This window comes from Oncorhynchus tshawytscha, linkage group LG16 (genome assembly GCF_018296145.1).
Source record: "Oncorhynchus tshawytscha isolate Ot180627B linkage group LG16, Otsh_v2.0, whole genome shotgun sequence".
NCBI classification, from domain to species: Eukaryota; Metazoa; Chordata; class Actinopteri; order Salmoniformes; family Salmonidae; genus Oncorhynchus; species Oncorhynchus tshawytscha.
The window spans coordinates 22,655,368-22,673,804 of record NC_056444.1 but is presented as its reverse complement, the minus strand read 5'-3'; the positions used below and the strand labels follow the sequence as shown (position 1 = coordinate 22,673,804).

Below are 18,437 nucleotides of genomic sequence, written 5' to 3'. Positions count from 1 at the left end.
GAACCTGAAATGACAGCACACCAGATGCATTGCTTCCATTAACCCCCGCTGTACCATACTAAATGCTAGGCTGGAAGCAAGGTGAAATAACGTGCGAGTTGAGATCAGTACCAGAGATGATTCAGACAGCAACATGAACATGATATTCTGATGGAGGCACAGAGATCATTTTCAGATGGAACCGTTAGCAGGCGTAGACGTGTCGCTGGTGGCTAATACAGCACGGCTTGGAACACTGCTCGTCCAATCAGCATCCAGGATCCAAACAACAAGTTTTGTAAACATTCATAACACTCTCAGACATGTAACACAAATATGTCCTTTCACTCTCAGTGGGCCTCATAGTGTGTGCATAACTTTGTCGTACGTGAGCTTGGATTTGAAGCAACCTTTGTAACACTATACAGTATTCAAAGGACATTCTCTGTAATGCAAGCTGGACTTACACTCTGTCATGTACATCAGTGTGATTTCTACACACAAACTCTCTCTCTCTCTCTCTCTCTTTCTCTCTCACAGACTCTCTCACACTCTCTCTCTCAAACACACACACTTACACACCTACACACACATATACACTCTCTGGGCTCCCGAGTGGTGCAGCGTTCTAAGGCACTGCATCTCAGTGCAAGAGGTGTCACTACAGTACCTGGTTTGAATCCAGGCTGTATCACATCTGGCTGTGATTGGGAATCCAATAGGGCAGCGCACAATTGGCCCAGTGTCGTCTGGGTTTGGCCGGAGTAGGCTGTCATTGTAATAAGAATGTGTTCCTCACTGACTTGCCTGGTTAAATAAATAAATACACAGTGAATACAGTGTATATGTCACACCCTATGTGATTTCGTACACTCACTGAGTAGAGAGATCCGACCACAACACTTCCTGCCTGCTGGCCTTCCTGTCTGCCTCTCTGCCTGCTTGCCTGTCTGTCTGCATGCCCGGTAGGTTGGCCTGTCCCTGAAGTATCTATTACCCAGCAGCTGTCATCTGATACCCAACCCTGAGCATCCGCTGGCCTGGTTCGGCTGGAAAGAGGACTAACTGAAGGACACTCCACTGCCACCAGCAGGGAGAGAGGGGGTGAGAGAAGGAGGGAGAGAGACAGACAGAGGAAGAAAGAGAGAAAAAGAGAGTAGATATTGATTATTGTCTTCAGTGACTGTGATATATTTAACCATTATTTGGTAAGGAAGATACTGTTAATCAACCACTATCCTCTCCTCTCTTCCCCTCACATCTCCTCTCTTCCCCTCACATCTCCTCTCTTCCCCTCACATCTCCTCTCTTCCCCTCACATCTCCTCTCTCCCCCTTTCTTCTCCTCTCTTCCCCTCACACCTCTCTCCCCCTTTCTTCTCCCCTCTTCCCCTCACATCTCCTCTCTTCCCCTCACATCTCCTCTCTTCCCCTTTCTTCTCCTCTCTTCCCCTCACATCTCTCTTCCCCTTCTCCTCTCTTCCCTTTCTTCTCCTCTCTTCCCCTCACCTCTCTTCCCCTCACCTCTCTTCCCCTCACATCTCTCTTCCCCTTTCTTCTCCTCTCTTCCCTTCACATCTCCTCTCTTCCCCTTTCTTCTCCTCTCAACTCTCTTCCCCTTTCTTCTCCTCTCTTCCCCTCACATCTCTCTTCCCCTTTCTTCTCCTCTCTTCCCCTCACACCTCTCTTCCCCTTTCTTCTCCTCTCTTCCCCTCACCTCTCTTCTCCTCACATCTCTCTTCCCCTTTCTTCTCCTATCTTCCCCTCACCTCTCTTCCCCTCACCTCTCCTCACTTCCTCTCTTCTCCTCTCTTCCCCTCACCTCTCTTCCCCTCACCTCTCCTCACTTCCTCTCTTCTCCTCTCTTCCCCTCTCTTCTCCTCTCCCCCTCCCCTCTCTTCTCCTTTCTTCCCATATCCTCTCTTCCCCTCTCCTCGCAGCTCTTCACCTCTCTTCTTTTCCCCTCACCTCTTATCTCCTCTCTTCCCCTCTCCTCTATTCTCCTCCCCTCACTTCCCATCTCCTCTCCTCTCTTTTGTTCTTCTCTCTTTTCTTCTCCTCTCCTCCCCTCTCCTCTACATTCCTCTTCTCCCCTTCGTTATCCTCTCCACTGCTCTCCTCTCATCATCTCTTTTCCTCTCCTCTCCTCCTGAGGGCTGGTGTGGTCCAACATACATGGTTTCTGAACCAGCTGAGTTCATAGTCTCTGTGTGAGGAGGGAGACAGCAGGGCCACTGGCCACATCAAAGAGAGAGAGAGAAGGGGGAAAATAAGAAGGGGGGTGGCTGTTAAAGTGGAGTCAGGAACCGTTCATTAGTATCCTGTGGCGTACTTAATGATGTTTGCCCTCCTTTTCAAAATGCTGGTCAGGCAGGCATAAATGTGAACACATCTACAAACTCACCACTAGTTTACATATGATAGCTTCTAAGTCCCGATAAAGGAATTCAAACTCATGACAAAACAAATGTGTGCTTTAAACATGAGAAAGCTAAATAGCCATAGGTAATATTAAGGCAATGACGTCTATCAAAAATACATCCTCCGCTGGGTCCTCTTCCTTTCTAATGGTTCAAATGGGTCTAAATCTGCCTCTGCTGACGTTTCTTTTCCACCTCCACCGTGACATCACGTGCAAAGAGCGAGCTGACAGTTCAATATTGACAACACACTGCTTGTCCTGAAGCTAGCTTAAACTGCCTAAAGCATGTAGCCTACAGTACAGTACAGCGCGGTGTGTGAACGCCAATCAGTGAACTCCGGAATCCTGTTGAACTGTGGTCCGAGTTACAGGCTGAATCATCTAGAGACTGTCATATGCCGTCTACAGCTGTGGTTGATGGAGTCTATGAGGTAATGTCTCTTCTCTACATCTTCCTATCAGATCAGCTGATTTTAAAATAGAAAGTGCTGACTGGATGATTCCATATAGTGTCATATGATTGATGACCTACAGTATGGTCCCTCAGAGACATGCAGATGTACAGACGGTCTATAGGACAGATCAGACGTCTTTTTAGTTATGCCTTCACAGCATAGTTAATAACATGTGAGTAGCTTATGTTTATATTGCTGACATGTCCTTCTTCTCTCTGACACAATGTGTCTCTAAAACGATAGAGGTATTTGTCCTGTTAGTCAGCACCTAACAAACGTTTTAGGCGTGCGTCAATATTCTTTCTTTGATTATGACAAAGAACATCAGATTAGAATGTCCAGACATAGGCTATCAATCTCTATGTTCCCGATTCTCCGGGTCCTTCGACCTAAAAATAAATGGTTGACTGACGTTCCATGTGTGGATTTCTCCATGGCTCGGTTCGAAAAAACCTGTTTAGCTCGACGGCCAAGGTGTTTTCTGTAAATGTTCCATCCCCAACGTGTTGCTTTCTCACGTATTACTTCACGCAAAATTTTACGTGTATACAGATGGATTACAGATGACTGAATAGGGTTATTCCTATCAAAATGAGAGGGGTTGTCGTTCTGTCAGCGTTGCTGTTCTGTCTGTCATGGGGCATGGGGTCACGTCGAGTGGAGAAACAAAACCGCAAAAAACAACTGACCAGACCACCAATGTTGACATCTGGAATGAGCTGGAAGCACTGAGAAACGTGGTGCACACCCTGACTAGTAAGGTGGACAACTTGGAGAGAGAGAATGCAGGTGCTGTAATAATACAGATTTGTGCATAATTCAAATGTTTGTCCATTTGCAGATCATCAGATTTAAGAATGCTTCTTCCCCGTAATGCCAGAACAAGCAGTGGAGCTGTCAGCCCTTCAGACCAGACTCTGAGTCAGTGAGAGCCAGGCAGAGGATTTGAAGGAAGAGATCATATCAGGTTAAGTCGGGATCAAATGTAAACAAATGGGGTAGGTCAGTTGCAGTGAAGCAAAATGTAGAATTCAATCAGGGGTAAAAGTTGCTCCTACATAGTAATTGGAAGGTTGGGAGTCATACCAAAGACCCCCAAAAAATGGGACCCAATGTCTTCTTCGCATTCAGCACTAAGTAAGGCCCTGCAATAGACTAGCATCCTGTCCAGAGGGTTGTACTTGTACATCAAGCTGCCTCACATTACAGGAACAGGAGATTGGCTCCTGCTCATGTGAACCGTTCTGGCTTGCAGAAGCCTTGGATTGTAAGGCTACCACATAAAATCCATAAACCCCCCAAAAATTGGAACACCGTTTAAAGCTATTGTTGTTTATGATTTCAACTCAAGCTGCAGTTATCCAGGCCAGAGTGACAGCCAGTGAGAACATCATAGAGGGAGACTGGAGAGCAAGAACACACGTACTGTAAAACAAATATACGCAGTATCCAGTATGGAAATCTGTGGAAAATCCAGAAGTTCCCACAAACTAACCCAATGTGTTTCCTCTACCATAACCTACAGACACACCAAAGTTGGCCTTCTCTGCTGGTCTGACTGGTTTAGTTGATGAACATACAGTGCCTTGCGAAAGTATTCGGCCCCCTTGAACTTTGTGACCTTTTGCCACATTTCGGCCTTCAAACATAAAGATATAAAACTGTATTGTTTTGTGAAGAATCAACAACAAGTGGGACACAATCATGAAGTGGAACGACATTTATTGGATATTTCAAACTTTTTTAACAAATCAAAAACTGAAAAATTGGGCGTGCAAAATGATTCAGCCCCCTTAAGTTAATACTTTGTAGCGCCACCTTTTGCTGCGATTTGCTGCGAAATCTCTTGGGGTATGTCTCCATCAGTTTTGCACATCGAGAGACTGACATTTTTTCCCATTCCTCCTTGCAAAACAGCTCGAGCTCAGTGAGGTTGGATGGAGAGCATTTGTGAACAGCAGTTTTCATGTGCTAAACATATGTTTTGCAATGAAGTGAAAAAAAGTACTGCAGATTGCATCTGTGTGTGTTTTCCCAATGCTATGATGTGAGAGCAGAGGAAATGCAAACACAGCTATAGCAGACAGAGACTAGGCTAGGTTTGAATAGTGGGAACCGGCTTACCGAGATTTACCTCCCAAACCCACTCCCTTTTCCCGGGATCAATAACTGCGAGAAACCAGTAAATTACACTACATGGTCAAATGTATTCATCAGAAATCTCATTCCAAAATCATGAGCATTAATATGGAGTCGGTCCCCCCTATTCTGCTATAACAGCCTCCACTCTTCTGGGAAGGCTTTCCACTAGATGTTGGAACATTGCTGCGGGGACTTGCTTCCATTCAGCCACAAGAGCATTAGTAAGGTCGGGCACTGATGTTGGGTGATTAGGCCTGGCTCGCAGTCGGCGTTCCAATTCATTCCAAAGGTGTTTGATGGGGTTGAGGTCAGGGCTCTGTGCAGGCCAGTCAAGTTCTTCCTTATCGATCTCGCCAAACCACTTCTGTACGGACCTCGCTTTGTGCACGGGGGCATTGTCATGCTGAATTGTCATGCTGGCATTGTCATCCCCAAACTGTTGCCACAAAGTTGGAAGCACAGAATCGTCTAGAATGTCATTGTATGCTGTCGTGTTAAGATTTCCCTTCACTGGAACTAAGGGGCCTAGCCCGAACCATGAAAAACAGCCCGAGACCATTATTCCTCCTCCACCAAACTTTACAGTTGGCACTATGCATTGGGGCAGGTGGCGTTCTCCTGGCATTTCCACTGCTCCAGAGTCCAATGGCGGCGAGCGTTACACCACTCCAGCCAACGCTTGGCATTGAGCATGGTGATCTTAGGCTTGTGTGTGACTGCCGGCCATGGAAACCGCTTTCATGACGCTCCCAAGGAACAGTTATTGTGCTGACATTGCTTCCAGAGGCAATTTGGAACTCAGCGCAGCTCTAGCAGGGCAGAAATTTGACAAACTGATTTGAAAAAGGAAAGGTGGCATCCTATGACAAAGCCACGTTGAAAATCACTGAACTCTTCAGTAAGGTCATTCTACTGCCAATGTTTGTCTATGGAGATTGCATGGCTGTGTGCTCGATTTTATACACCGGGCAGCAATGGGTGTGGCTGAACACCCGTGGTAGAATCCAGTCATTTGAGAGGTGTCCACATACTTTTGCATATATAGTGTATAATAAATTATTTCTATGAACTGCATGACATGAAATGGATCTGTTACATTATATGCAACGTCTAAACTTTTTTTCTTGTGAAAGGTAGGACTATATTGTAACAGTATTGCCATGTGTATTTCTGCCCCATGTGAAGACAACAGGTAAAAGCCCGGTTTCTAACGGTAGAAGGTGAATGACAGGCAGATTCTCCCATTTCCTGTTCTCTCCACTCCTTTACCACCTGAAGAGCTTGCGTCCCAAATGGCACCCTATTCCCTATATAGTGCACTACTTTTGACCAAATGGCACCCTATTCCCTATATAGTGCACTACTTTTGACCAGGGCCCTAAGCCCAGTTCAATAGTAGTGTGCTATGCAGGGAATAGGGTGCCATTTGGGACGCAAGCCTAGACTGACGTGGCAGGGATTATAGCCAGGGCAACCATCTCACTTTATGGCTATCCAATTCCATCTGCACAGAGTGGAACCCACTCAACTGACTAGAGAAGATCTATTGCATTGCTAAGAATCTGATTTAAATGTACAGTGTGTGTCAAGAATACAGCCTAACACCAAATCAAATGAAGGGCCATCTATTCTACACTGCACTTAAGGTTGAGGCCGCAACATCCAAAATGCTTCTATTGGAACTAAATAAGCAAACGCCCCAACAGAACCAGTTCATCACAGATCAGTGACATATCAACATACAGTAACTCCTTTACAACAAGAACGTGTGGGGAGGGAGAGAGGGAGAGGGATCTGGCAAATACTTGAATCAATTATCGAACCCATTTCCCTTTATTGTTGTGAGGTCGGGGGTCCGCTCACCAACCAATTATTCACAAAATGGGACTAACACCAAATTGAAACTCTGCATGCAGAATTCTGCAAAAAATGTCCTCCGTGTACAACGTAAAACACCAACTAATGCATGCAGAGCAGAATTAGGCCGATACCCGCTAATGATCAAAATCCAGAAAATAGCCATAAGTTCGACAACCACCTAAAAGGAAGCGATTACCAAACCTTCCCATAACAAAGCCATCATCTACAGAGAGATGAACCGGGAGAAGAGTCCCCTAAGCAAGCTGGTCCTGGGGCTCTGTTCACAAACACAAACAGACCTCACAGAGCCCAAAGACAGCAACACAATTAGACCCAACCAAATGAGAAAACAAAAAGATAATTACTTGACACATTGGAAAGAATTAACAAAAAAACAGAGCAAACTAGAATGCTATTTGGCCTTAAACAGAGAGTACACAGTGGTAGAATACATGACCACTGTGACTGACACAAACTTAAGGAAAGCTTTTACTATGTACAGACTCAGTGAGCATAACCTTGCTATTGAGAAAGGCCGCCGTGGGCAGACCTGGCTCTAAAGAGAGGACAGGCTACGTGCACCCTGCCCACAAAATGAGGTGGAAACTGAGCTGCACTTCCTAACCTCCTGCCAAATATATGACCATATTAGAGACACATATTTCCCTCAGATTACACAGACCCACAAAGAATTTTAAAACAAATCCAATGTTGATAAACTCCCATATCTATTGGGTGAAATACCACAGTGTGCATCACAGCAGCAAGATTTGTGACCTGTTGCCGCAAGAAAAGGGCAACCAGTGAAGAACAAACACCATTGTAAATACAACCCATATTTATGTTGATTTATTTTCCCTTTTGTACTTTAACTACTTGGATATCATACAACACTGTTAAAAGACATAATATTAGACATAATATGACATGTGAAATGTCTTTATTCTTTTGGAACCTTTGTGAGTGTAATGTTTACTGTTCATTTTTTACATTTATGATCTATTTCACTTGCTTTGGCAATGTAAACATATGTTTCCCATGCCAATAAAGCCTGTTGAATTGAGAGAGAGAGGATGTATGGGGTGTGATATCAATAAACTAATCAGTCAACTCTCCATGTACTTATTTACCTTTAACTAGGCAAGTCAGTCTTCTTTTCAATGATGGCCTAGGAACAGTGGGTTAACTGCCTTTCTCAGGGGCAGAACAACAGATTTTTACCTTGGGGAATCGATCTTTCAACCTTTCAATTACTAGTCCAGAGCTCTAACCACTTGGCTACCTGCCGCCCCACAATATTAAAGATATTGATAGAGCAATAGGAATGCCACGGGACACATAATAGGATTTTTCAGTTATATTAAGGATTAAGAAGAGCTACATTTGCATAAACTGTACATATTCTACAAGGAGCTGTTGATTTGTGTATGGAATATTCTGGGGATTTGTGTCTTGGCGTGTGAAGGAAGGAAGAGTGTCTTCTTGACTGGCAGCAGACTGACTGTGTTTTAATTATAAATGACTTAACTCAACCAAGCAAGCAGGATACCAGGCGAAATCATTTAAACACTTTAACAACCATCACATCAGATGTTGATATGTACTGTACATCAAACGCTGTGTTGTCTGATATTTTACTAATCAATATAAAAAGCAACAACAGTGAATTAGCCTAGCTGTTTTCTAATGGTTATGTAACAATAAAACATGTAACTTTATTTTCCGAATCCTATATCGAAAATAGCCTAGATGTTTTCTAATGGTTATGTAATCTTGGTGGTTTACTAAAGTCCATTTAGTTGATCCACATACTTAGCTAGTTAGTGGGTTAGTTAGCTGGTTCATTAGTCCGTTAGCTTGTTGGTTTGTAAGTTTATTAGTTTGTTAGTTTGTTAGTTCAGAGTTCCACGTAGTATCCACATAGTTAAATTCCTGGATGCCGTAGGAGTTCTGATGAGCTGTGAGGAGTTCTGGGGAGTTCTGAGCCCAGGTGGAGCTAGAGGTCAAAGGTTAGTATAATTTCTACCCTGGAACCATCTGGGCATTCAGGCTAAGGGTTCCTAATGATCATAAAGGCACTCCAAACTGAGCTGCCTGGAGCCTGACAGATGTTATAGGTCATTAAGGCAAAATCCAAAACTATATCTGTCTGTCTGTCTATAGGTCTGTCCAATCAAATCAAATCAAATTGCATTTGTCACGTGCTTCGTAACCAACAGGTGTAGACCTATAGTGAAATGCTTACTTAAGGCTACTTTTCCAACAATACAGAGTTAAAGATAAGATAAAACATTTAATAACAAAATAGAAATAGTGACACGTAGAGTGTCTGTCTGTCTCTTATCTCTCTCTTCTCTCGGTCTCTATCTCTCTCTTACACACACACATAAACAAAAGGCATGAAAAGATGAGAGAGAGCAAGAGAGAGAAAGAGAGAGAGAGAGAGCGAGAGAGAGAGAGAGAGAGAGAGAGGATGTATAGAATGGGATATCAATAGACTATTAAATAAATCAGTCAACCCTCCATGTCCTTATTGATAGAGCAATAGCAATGCCACCGGACACATGATGGCGAAATGAATCAATCCTTAGTCAGCAGCTACTGTCATTTTTCCAGTTATATTTTTTATGGCAAAGAAGGATTAAGAAGAGCTATATTTGCATAAACTGTACATATTCTACAAGGAGCTGTTGATTTGTGTATGGAATATTCTGGGGATTTGTGTCTTGGCGTGTGAAGGAAGGAAGAGTGTATTCTTGACTGGCAGCAGTCTGACTGTGTTTTAATTATAAATGACTTAACTCAACCAAGCAAGCAGGATACCAGGCGAAATCATTTAAACAATTTAACAACCATCACATCATATTCTGCTCTGTAAAGTAGATCAAAATCTGTGTGGATTCTGCACAATTTCCGGGATATTTTACTAATCCTATATCGAAAATAATCTGTGTATTAGCCTAGCGGTTTTCTAATTATTGTCATTTTTTTGTTTTACTAAAGTCCATTTAGTTGCTCCACATACATAGCTAGTTTATGAATGAGTTAGTTGGTTTGTTAGTTCGTTCGTTAGTCTGTTAGCTTGTCAGTTTGTAAATGTATTAGTTCGTTAGTTCAGAGTTCCACAAAGCATCCACATAGTTAACTTCCTGGATGCCGTAGGAGTTCTGATGAGCTGTGAGGAGTTCTGGCGAGTTCTGAGCCCAGGTGGAGCTAGAGGTCAAAGGTTAGTAGAATTTCTACCCAGGAACCATCTGGGCATTCAGGCTAAGCGTTCCTATTGATCATAGAGGCACTCCAAGCTGAGCTGCCTGGAGCCTGACAGATGTTATAGGTCATTAACTCTTGATGCACCCATCCCGTAAGCGGGATCATTTTCGTCAACATCCGCTGAATTGCAGAGCGCCAAATTCAAATTAAATTACTAAAAATATTTATAGCAAATCACAGCTTACGTTGTTGTTAATCCACCTGGTGTGTCAGATTTCAATAAAGCTTTTCGGCGAAAGCATACCAAGCGTTTATGTAAGGACATCTCTCTCAGTAGACAAAATATTACAAACAGCTAGCAGCCAAGTAGATTGGTCACGAAAGTCAGTAAAGCAATAAAATGAATTGCTTACCTTTGATGATCTTCAGATGTTTGCACTCACGAGACTCTAAGTTACACAATAAATGTTCCTTTTGTTCCATAAAGATTATTTTTATATCCAAAATACCTCCATTTGGTTGGTGCGTTATGTTCAGAAATCCACAGGCTCGAGCGGTCAATTACATCGCAGATGAAAATTCCAAATAGTATCCGTAATGTTCGTAGAAACATGTCAAACGTTTTTTATAATCAATCCTCAGGTTGTTTTTACAATATATAATCGATACTATTTCAACCGGGACTGTAGCTTCTTCAATAAGAGAGATAGAGAAATGTCCACTCTGTTGGCGCATGCAAAACGCTACTGGCACCCAGCCATACAATGACGCGATGTGTTCTTTCTCGCTAATTTTTCCAAAATAAAAGCCTGAAACTATGTCTAAAGACTGTTCACACCATGGGGAAGCCATAGGAAAAGTAATCTGGTTGATATCCCTTTAAATGGAGTGAAGGCAGGCTATGGAACAGAGAGCTTTCAGGAAAAACAACACTTCCGGGTTGGATTTTCCTCAGGTTTTCGCCTGCAATATCAGTTCTGTTATACTCACAGACAATATTTTGACAGTTTTGGAAACTTTAGGGTGTTTTCTATCCTAATCTGACAATTCTATGCATATTATAGATTCTGGGCCTGAGAAATAGGCAGTTTCATTTGGGTTACGTTTTTCCTCCAAACATCAAAATACTGCCCCTTACACTCAAGAGGTTTTAAGGCCAAATCAAGAAGTCTGTCTGTCAGTCTATCTCTCTCCCTCTTTTTCTCTCGGTCTCACACACACACACACACACACACACACACACACACACACACACACACACACACGCACACGCACACACACACACACATAGGCCCATGGTTCCATGCTCAGGCAAGGCTCACTGATTCGGGAGATGTCTGCCGGGATGAAACAAACGCCACAAATCCTGTCCCTCTGTCTGTCTGTCTGTCTATCTAGCCCGCCCCTCCCACTTCAGAGGCCAGCCGCCTCACTCCCTCTCCTCCCCTCTCCACCTCCCTCTGCTTTTAATTAAAGCACACTGGGGACTTCATGAAACTAGCGGCATGGCTGTTAAGAGCCACCGCCTCCCTCACACACTGACAACACAGCGCTGACACAAAGGCTGCGTCTACACAGGCAGCCCAATTCAGATTTTTTTTACCAGTAATTGGTCTTTTGACCAATATATCACAACAATGAACCAAGACAAAACAAGGCTTTTAACCCCATTACAACTGAACTGTTTTCTTTTTAATGAGTGGAAACTGAAGCATTGTCCTATGTGTCAGTAACTACGGAGGATGATAAATGCTCGCACCATACAGCGTGAGGTAATTGTGTGTCCATACAGAGGAAGAGTATCCAACTGTAGCGTGCAGATACTGTTCTCTTCAAGTAATCCACTGTGTTCTTCTATTGAACTATATACAGTGGGGCAAAAAAGTATTTAGTCAGCCACCAATTGTGCAAGTTCTCCCACTTAAAAAGATGAGAGAGGCCTGTAATTTTCATCATAGGTACACTTCAACTATGACAGACAAAATTCTTATTTTCCACCATAAATTCATAAAAAATCCTACAATGTGATTGTCTGGATTTTTTTTCTAATTTTGTCTGTCATAGTTGAAGTGTACCTATGATGAAAATTACAGGCCTCTCTCATCTTTTTAAGTGGGAGAACTTGCACAATTGGTGGCTAAGTACACTCATCTCCTTACATGACTCTTTTGTCATGTGCACTATTCTTCTCAAGGTGTTCTCAAGCTGACAACAGTATAACAGGATCCATCCAGCTTGAGAGATGGAACACTCAAAGCCAAATATGTGAAGAGAGAGTAGAGTATCCCCAATGAAACAGTGAGGACGGTTGCATGCACACAATAATATGATTATTGTGGATAGTAATACCATTATTGTGGCTAGTCAGATGAATATAATAGTTTGTTTAAAACATTTACATGCTTTGCAAGAACAGGTTCCCTAATAATGCTGTTCACATGGACACATCTGAAATCATTTTTTATAAATGCAAGAAATCACCAATCAAAATAAACGTTCCACAGGGACCATTTTATTTTTGCGAAACCTTTTTGATTCTAAGTTGGGACATATAAAGTTTGAAGGTGAAAACTCTTTCTAAGATACAAACCTTCAGTTTTTCCGAACTCACTTCATTTGTAATAAGAGCTAGCACATGGGCAGATCAAATACACTGCTAGAACTCCGATTAAGCAGTTTACATGTCCTAATCATTCAAAACTTGACCTCACGCCAATTAGCATAAGCAGAGTAAGGTGTTTACATGACTATTTCCGTTCTCGGCCTACTGCCATAATCAGTTTGATATCGAATTATTAGTCTGCATGTAAACATACTCAGTGCATGAATCCTGTTGCTTACCTTTCCAAAGTCCCGCACATCAAACAAGTCGAAGGCCTCAAAGAGTTCACTCTTCTTCATGCCAAATATCTCATAGCAGGCGGAGAGAAATGTCCTGATGTTCTTCAAGCACAGGAACTGGAAACAGAGTAAAGGGGGATATTTTGATTATTAGTTGGATGATAATATAAGATGATTGACCATACAGTCACACAAAGTAAAATGAGTCACTTTATTCTGATGACGGACTTGCTTCACTGCATAGCTCGATCTCATATTAAATGCGTATTTATTTAAGTCTAGATAGAAATCTAAGCCGATTTGAGAAATCCCCGTCTATTCAGAGTGTTTGAAGGCTGAGTACCACAGATCAAACCACAGTCTTCTCAGAATCAGACTCCAGTCTCACTATTATCATTTATCAACCCTGGTCCTGACCTGTTCACCACAAACTGTCAAGAGGACCTAAACATTTATATTGAAAAGTTGGAGGCCAGAAGAGGCTCATGTCTGGTTCACACTTCAACATGGCTGCCACACAACACATTCCCATTCCACCTGGCTTCGACAATAAACATACGGCCATTGTTGTATATGTGAAAATGACAGAGTCAAATCAAATGAAATGATTTGTTATCTCTATTGTCTCCATCCCCTACAGATGTCGCTTGTTATCCCTGGTGTATTTATCCCTGTGTTTCCTGTCTCTCTGTGCCAGTTCGTCTTGTATGTTCCAAGTCAACCAGCGTGTTTTTCCCGTGCTCCTGTCTTTTAAATTCTCTATTACTAGTCCTCCTGGTTTTGACCCTTGCCTGTTTTCTGGACTCTGTACCCACCTGCCTGATCATTCTGCCTGCCCTGACCTCGAGCCTGCCTGCCACACTGTACCTCCTGGAGTCTGAACTGGTTTCGACTTTTTGCCTGCCCACAACCATTCTCTTGCCTACCCCTTTTGGATATAATAAATATCAAAGACTCAAACCATCTGACTCGCGTGTCTGCATCTGGGTCTCACCTCGTGCCCTTATATCGTCGGAGGGCATAGCGGGATTTCTTTCTTTTTTTGTTCTTTCTTTTTGAATTTTACCCCCTTTTCTCCCCAATTTTGTGGTATTCAATTGTTAGTAGTTACTATCTTGTCTCATTGCTACAACTCCCATACTGGCTCGGGAGAGACGAAGGTCGAAAGCCATGCGTCCTCCGAAACACAAACCAACCAAGGCGCACTGCTTCTTAACACAGCGCGCATCCAACCCGGAAGCCAGCCGCACCAATGTCTCGGAGGAAACACCTGGCGACCTGGTTAACGTGCACTGCGCACGGCCCCGCCACAGGAGTCGCTGGTGCGCGATGAGACAAGGATATCCCTACTGGCCAAACCCTCCGTAACCTGGACGACGCTAGGCCAATTGTGCATCGCCCGATTGACCTCCCGGTCGCGGCCAGCTGCGACAGAGCCTGGGCGCGAACCCAGAGTCTCTGGTGGCACAGCTAGCACTGCGATGCAGTGATAGCTGGATTTCTTATAAGCGTCTGGGTTAGAGTCCCGCTCCTTGAAAGAGGAAGCTCTACGCTTTAGCTCAGTGAGGATGTTGCCTGTAATCCATGGCTTCTGGTTGGGGTATGTACGGTCACTGTGGGGACGACGTCATCAATTAACTTATTGATGAAGCCAGTGACTGATGTAGTTTACTCCTCAATGCCATCAGAAGAATCCCGGAACATATTCCAGTCTGTGCTATCAAAACAGTCCTGTAGCTTAGCATCTGCGTCATCTGACCACTTCCTTATTGAGCGAGTCACTGGTCCTTCCTGCTTTAGTTTTTGCTTGTAAGCAGGACTCAGGAGGATAGAGTTATGGTCAGATTTGCCAAATGGAGGGTGAGAGAGAGCTTTGTATGCATCTCTGTGTGTGGAGCAAAGATTTTTTTCCCCCGCTGGTTGCACATTTAAGAATAAGAAGAAGAAGATCGTTTACTGACTTGCCAAACCTTTCTGCCTAGTGGACATCCCAAATGTGAAGTAATTAACCTAATGTAGATCAATAGACTGGCCTCTTCCAATCCAGATCAGTCTCCGACAGAACTGCACATAGGCAGAGTCAGTAGCCTCAAACCCTGCCACATAACGTTGGCTGAATAAAAATTGATTTAGTGAAGCTAAAATGCTGACGCGATGGATGCTACTGCCATCTTACAGTTGAGAAGATGGGAGAGGTGAACCTCACACTCAGTGTAATCTTAACCTTTTGATCAGAGTGCTGTGTCTGGGACAGAGACAAACGAGGAGGCCCGTTAAGATAATTGGCTGACATAAAACATGGTTGACACAAAGTGGGTTAGCTACTCTGTGATAAACTCTGGATGAAAGAGAGGATGTTGTCATAGACTGTTTTATAGGAGCATGCTGTTGGCACATTACTAAAGTAGACTACAGGTAGTCTAGTGGTTAGAGCTTCGGACTTGTAACCGATAGGTTGCAAGATCGAATCCCTGACCTGACAAGGTAAAAATCTGTTGTTCTGGTCCTGAACAAGGCACTTCACCCACTGTTCCTAGGCTGTCATTGAAAATAAGAATTTGTTCTTAACTGACTTGCCTAGTTAAATAAAAGGTTTTAAAAAATCCCTACCAGATCTGAACTGCAATGCTCTCTCATCTGTACCAATGCATTGTGTACTCATTTCTGTAGGTTGCAATATGCTGCTTCTCTGCAGGTTTTGAGAATTGCAGGATAATTGACATTTATGAGTTGCAGGGTCATTGACAGGGTCATTGACATGAAATGTGCATATTTAAACCATAATCGCCAAATGATGGACTTAAGTCACTCAACACAGGATATCCCCAACAACGAATGTACATAATAGAGCCTTCAGCTACTGTATTAAGATTACAATCTTAAATGGTGTCCTGTTATGTTATATGCTGATGGCAACATCCTTCAATACAAGACATTATCACAACAGTTTGTTAGAATGACATCAGTCCTCACAAATACGTACTGATGTACAGTGAATAACCAGTAACCAGGCTTTAACAAGCCTTATTTCAGGGCTGGACTGAAACCCTTCAGAGATGGGGTTGTTTGCTTACTTCTTTTTCGTTTGGTCTTGACTCACAGGCAGACTTTCACAGGAAGTGGGTTTTTTTATCGGTTGTTCTCACAGGCAGACTTTCACAGGAAGTGGGGTTTTTTATCGGTTGTTCTCACAGGCAGACTTTCACAGGAAGTGTTTTTTTTTATCGGTTGTTCTCTCTCTCTCTCTCTCATTTCTACAACAGCACAGCTGTTGTCTGTGTGATGCTGTAACTCTGCTAGGCACGGCAGTAGATGCAGTCAACGAGTCTGGGTTACTAGAACAGTGTTACAATACTAGTAAACAATGCATTGTTAAAAAACAGAATACACAAGTCAAACAACTGAGAGAGGCAAAGTCATCTTTCTCTATTCATTATAACAGTTTCTCTATTCATATTTCTCGATCCAATATTTAGCTATCCTCCTGAACTGTGGCACGAGATCAGAGCCGTCTGTGAAGATGATGATGGGCACAAACATCAAATATTAAATTCTGCTCCACTCAAATCGCATCAGGCATTACAGATGACTTCCCAAGAAAGGCCTTGGGGCAGAAAACCCCAGATAAGACAGTCAGAGTGAAGGGCACGCAGGCAGCTAGTAAATAATGTTGAATGTTTACACTTGTATGCATGCCGTTTTATCTGAGGAGCACATCTTGGAGACGGCCGCCCCGGGGCTTCTGAGCAACCCGAAGAGCTTTAGTATCTGAAGGAAACAGCAGCCTCACAGAAAGGCATCTGAAACCCACAGCACTAGACTCAGTGGGCTGAAACCCTTTCTGTAGCACTGGGGTGAAGCATGCTGGGTGCAGGGAGGGACGGGGGTGGTGAGCAAGCACCAGGGAGGCTCGGGATCCTTTCACACTGAGCTGTTTTCTGCATTAGGAACACTCAGCCCCCTAAGGCTCTTGTACAGTACAGAGAGAGGCCTGACTGGTGTGGGTACCTCTCAAAACCATCCTCCTGACATGGAATGACGATTTCACACCGCGGCTTATTGTTGCATCCCGGCAGACATCTCCCGAATCAGTGAGCCTTGACTGAGCATGGAAACATGGGCCTGTGTCAGAGAGAGAGAGAGAGTGTGTGTGTGTGTTGTGTGTGTGTGTGTGTGTGTGTGTGTGTGTGTGTGTGTGTGTGTGTGTGTGTGTGTGTGTGTGTGTGTGTGTGTGTGTGTGTGTGTGTGTGTGTGTGTGTGTGTGTGTGTGTGTGTGTGTGTGTGTGTGTGTGTGTGTGTGTGTGTGTGTGTGTGTGTGTGTGTGTGTGTGTGTGTGTGTGTGTTAACCTGTAGAGTAGGGAAGGGGACCAGGAAGGACGCAAGGGTAAGTGTAGGGAGAATTCACCACAACACTGTATAATGAAGGTGTAGCATTTCATATCTGAAGCACCATGCCAAAACCATCTGCAGAAATAAGACAAAGAGAAAATGGTCTCTACCACCATCCAATCCCACATTCTGCTTTTCAAGTCATGTGGTATTGCTGTGTTGAATCTGTTCAGAGCGCTTCAGCTCCATAATAAGGATCTTATTTCGTTCTGCTTATGTATTCCCTTCAATATGCTCCAAAGCTCCATGGCAACCACAGTGTGGGGGTCTTTTAAAACCCCAGTGTGTATTGTATGTAGCCTAGCCTACCAAATACTACCTAATCAAATCTTACTCTATTTGGTCTAAAATCTCCCACATGAAAAGCCAAACTGAGTTAGACTCATCTCATCTGGTTAATGAGTGTCAATTAACAGCCGGTTAGATGGCCGACTCTGTCACAGAGGAAGCAGAGGACGTACTGATGTACAGTGAATGAGATTAGAGACCTGAGAGGCCTCTTTCTGTTTGTCCTTTCACTCAATCTGATATTCCCACAGACAACCCAGCCCAGCCAACAGGGAGCGAGAGTGCCAGGCTGCATCTGAAATGGCAACTGATTCCCTGTATAGCGCAGTATTGACCAGAGACATTTCGGCCCTGGTCAAAAGCAGTGCACTATGTAGGGAATAGGGTACCATTTAGATGCAGCCTCTGTGTGCTACTAGCCTGGAATCCAAACTGATACAATGGTCAAGTGGAGCATATGAGTTTGGATTCCAGGCTAGTGTGCTACTGCTTGGAGCATCTCACATAGACAAGACAGATAGAACAATGGTTTAACTATAGCCCTGTAGCAATGAATACCATCGTATTCAACAGGGTATTGCATCAGAATGACATAACCCCTGCATGCTTTCTCTATGAGTCATACCTACTGTATCTTATGACCGTCTCTTGAGATTGTGTCAGGTGAGAAGAAATGGTGTCATATGAAACCCTATAGGAGGACAACAGGGGGCCACAGACCACGGTAATGTATAGCTTAATGTATTGGCCTATGACATGGAAACAGATCACCAGGGTTCCATCCAAAAATGGCACACCCTATTCCCTATGTAGTGCACTACTTTAGACCAGAGCCATATGGGCATTACATAG

At 43.6% G+C, this 18,437-nt stretch overlaps 1 protein-coding gene across 2 annotated transcripts in view; it reads right to left on the bottom strand.

The window, feature by feature from the left end:
* The window catches only part of LOC112215524 (guanine nucleotide exchange factor VAV3), a 127,361-nt gene that overhangs the window by 93,132 nt on the left and 15,792 nt on the right, over positions 1–18,437 (bottom strand). For both annotated transcript variants that reach the window (XM_042298986.1, XM_042298987.1), the window contains exon 2: positions 12,909–13,025. In XM_042298986.1, coding sequence (XP_042154920.1) covers positions 12,909–13,025 — 117 coding nt within the window. The remainder of the gene's footprint in view (positions 1–12,908; positions 13,026–18,437) is intronic.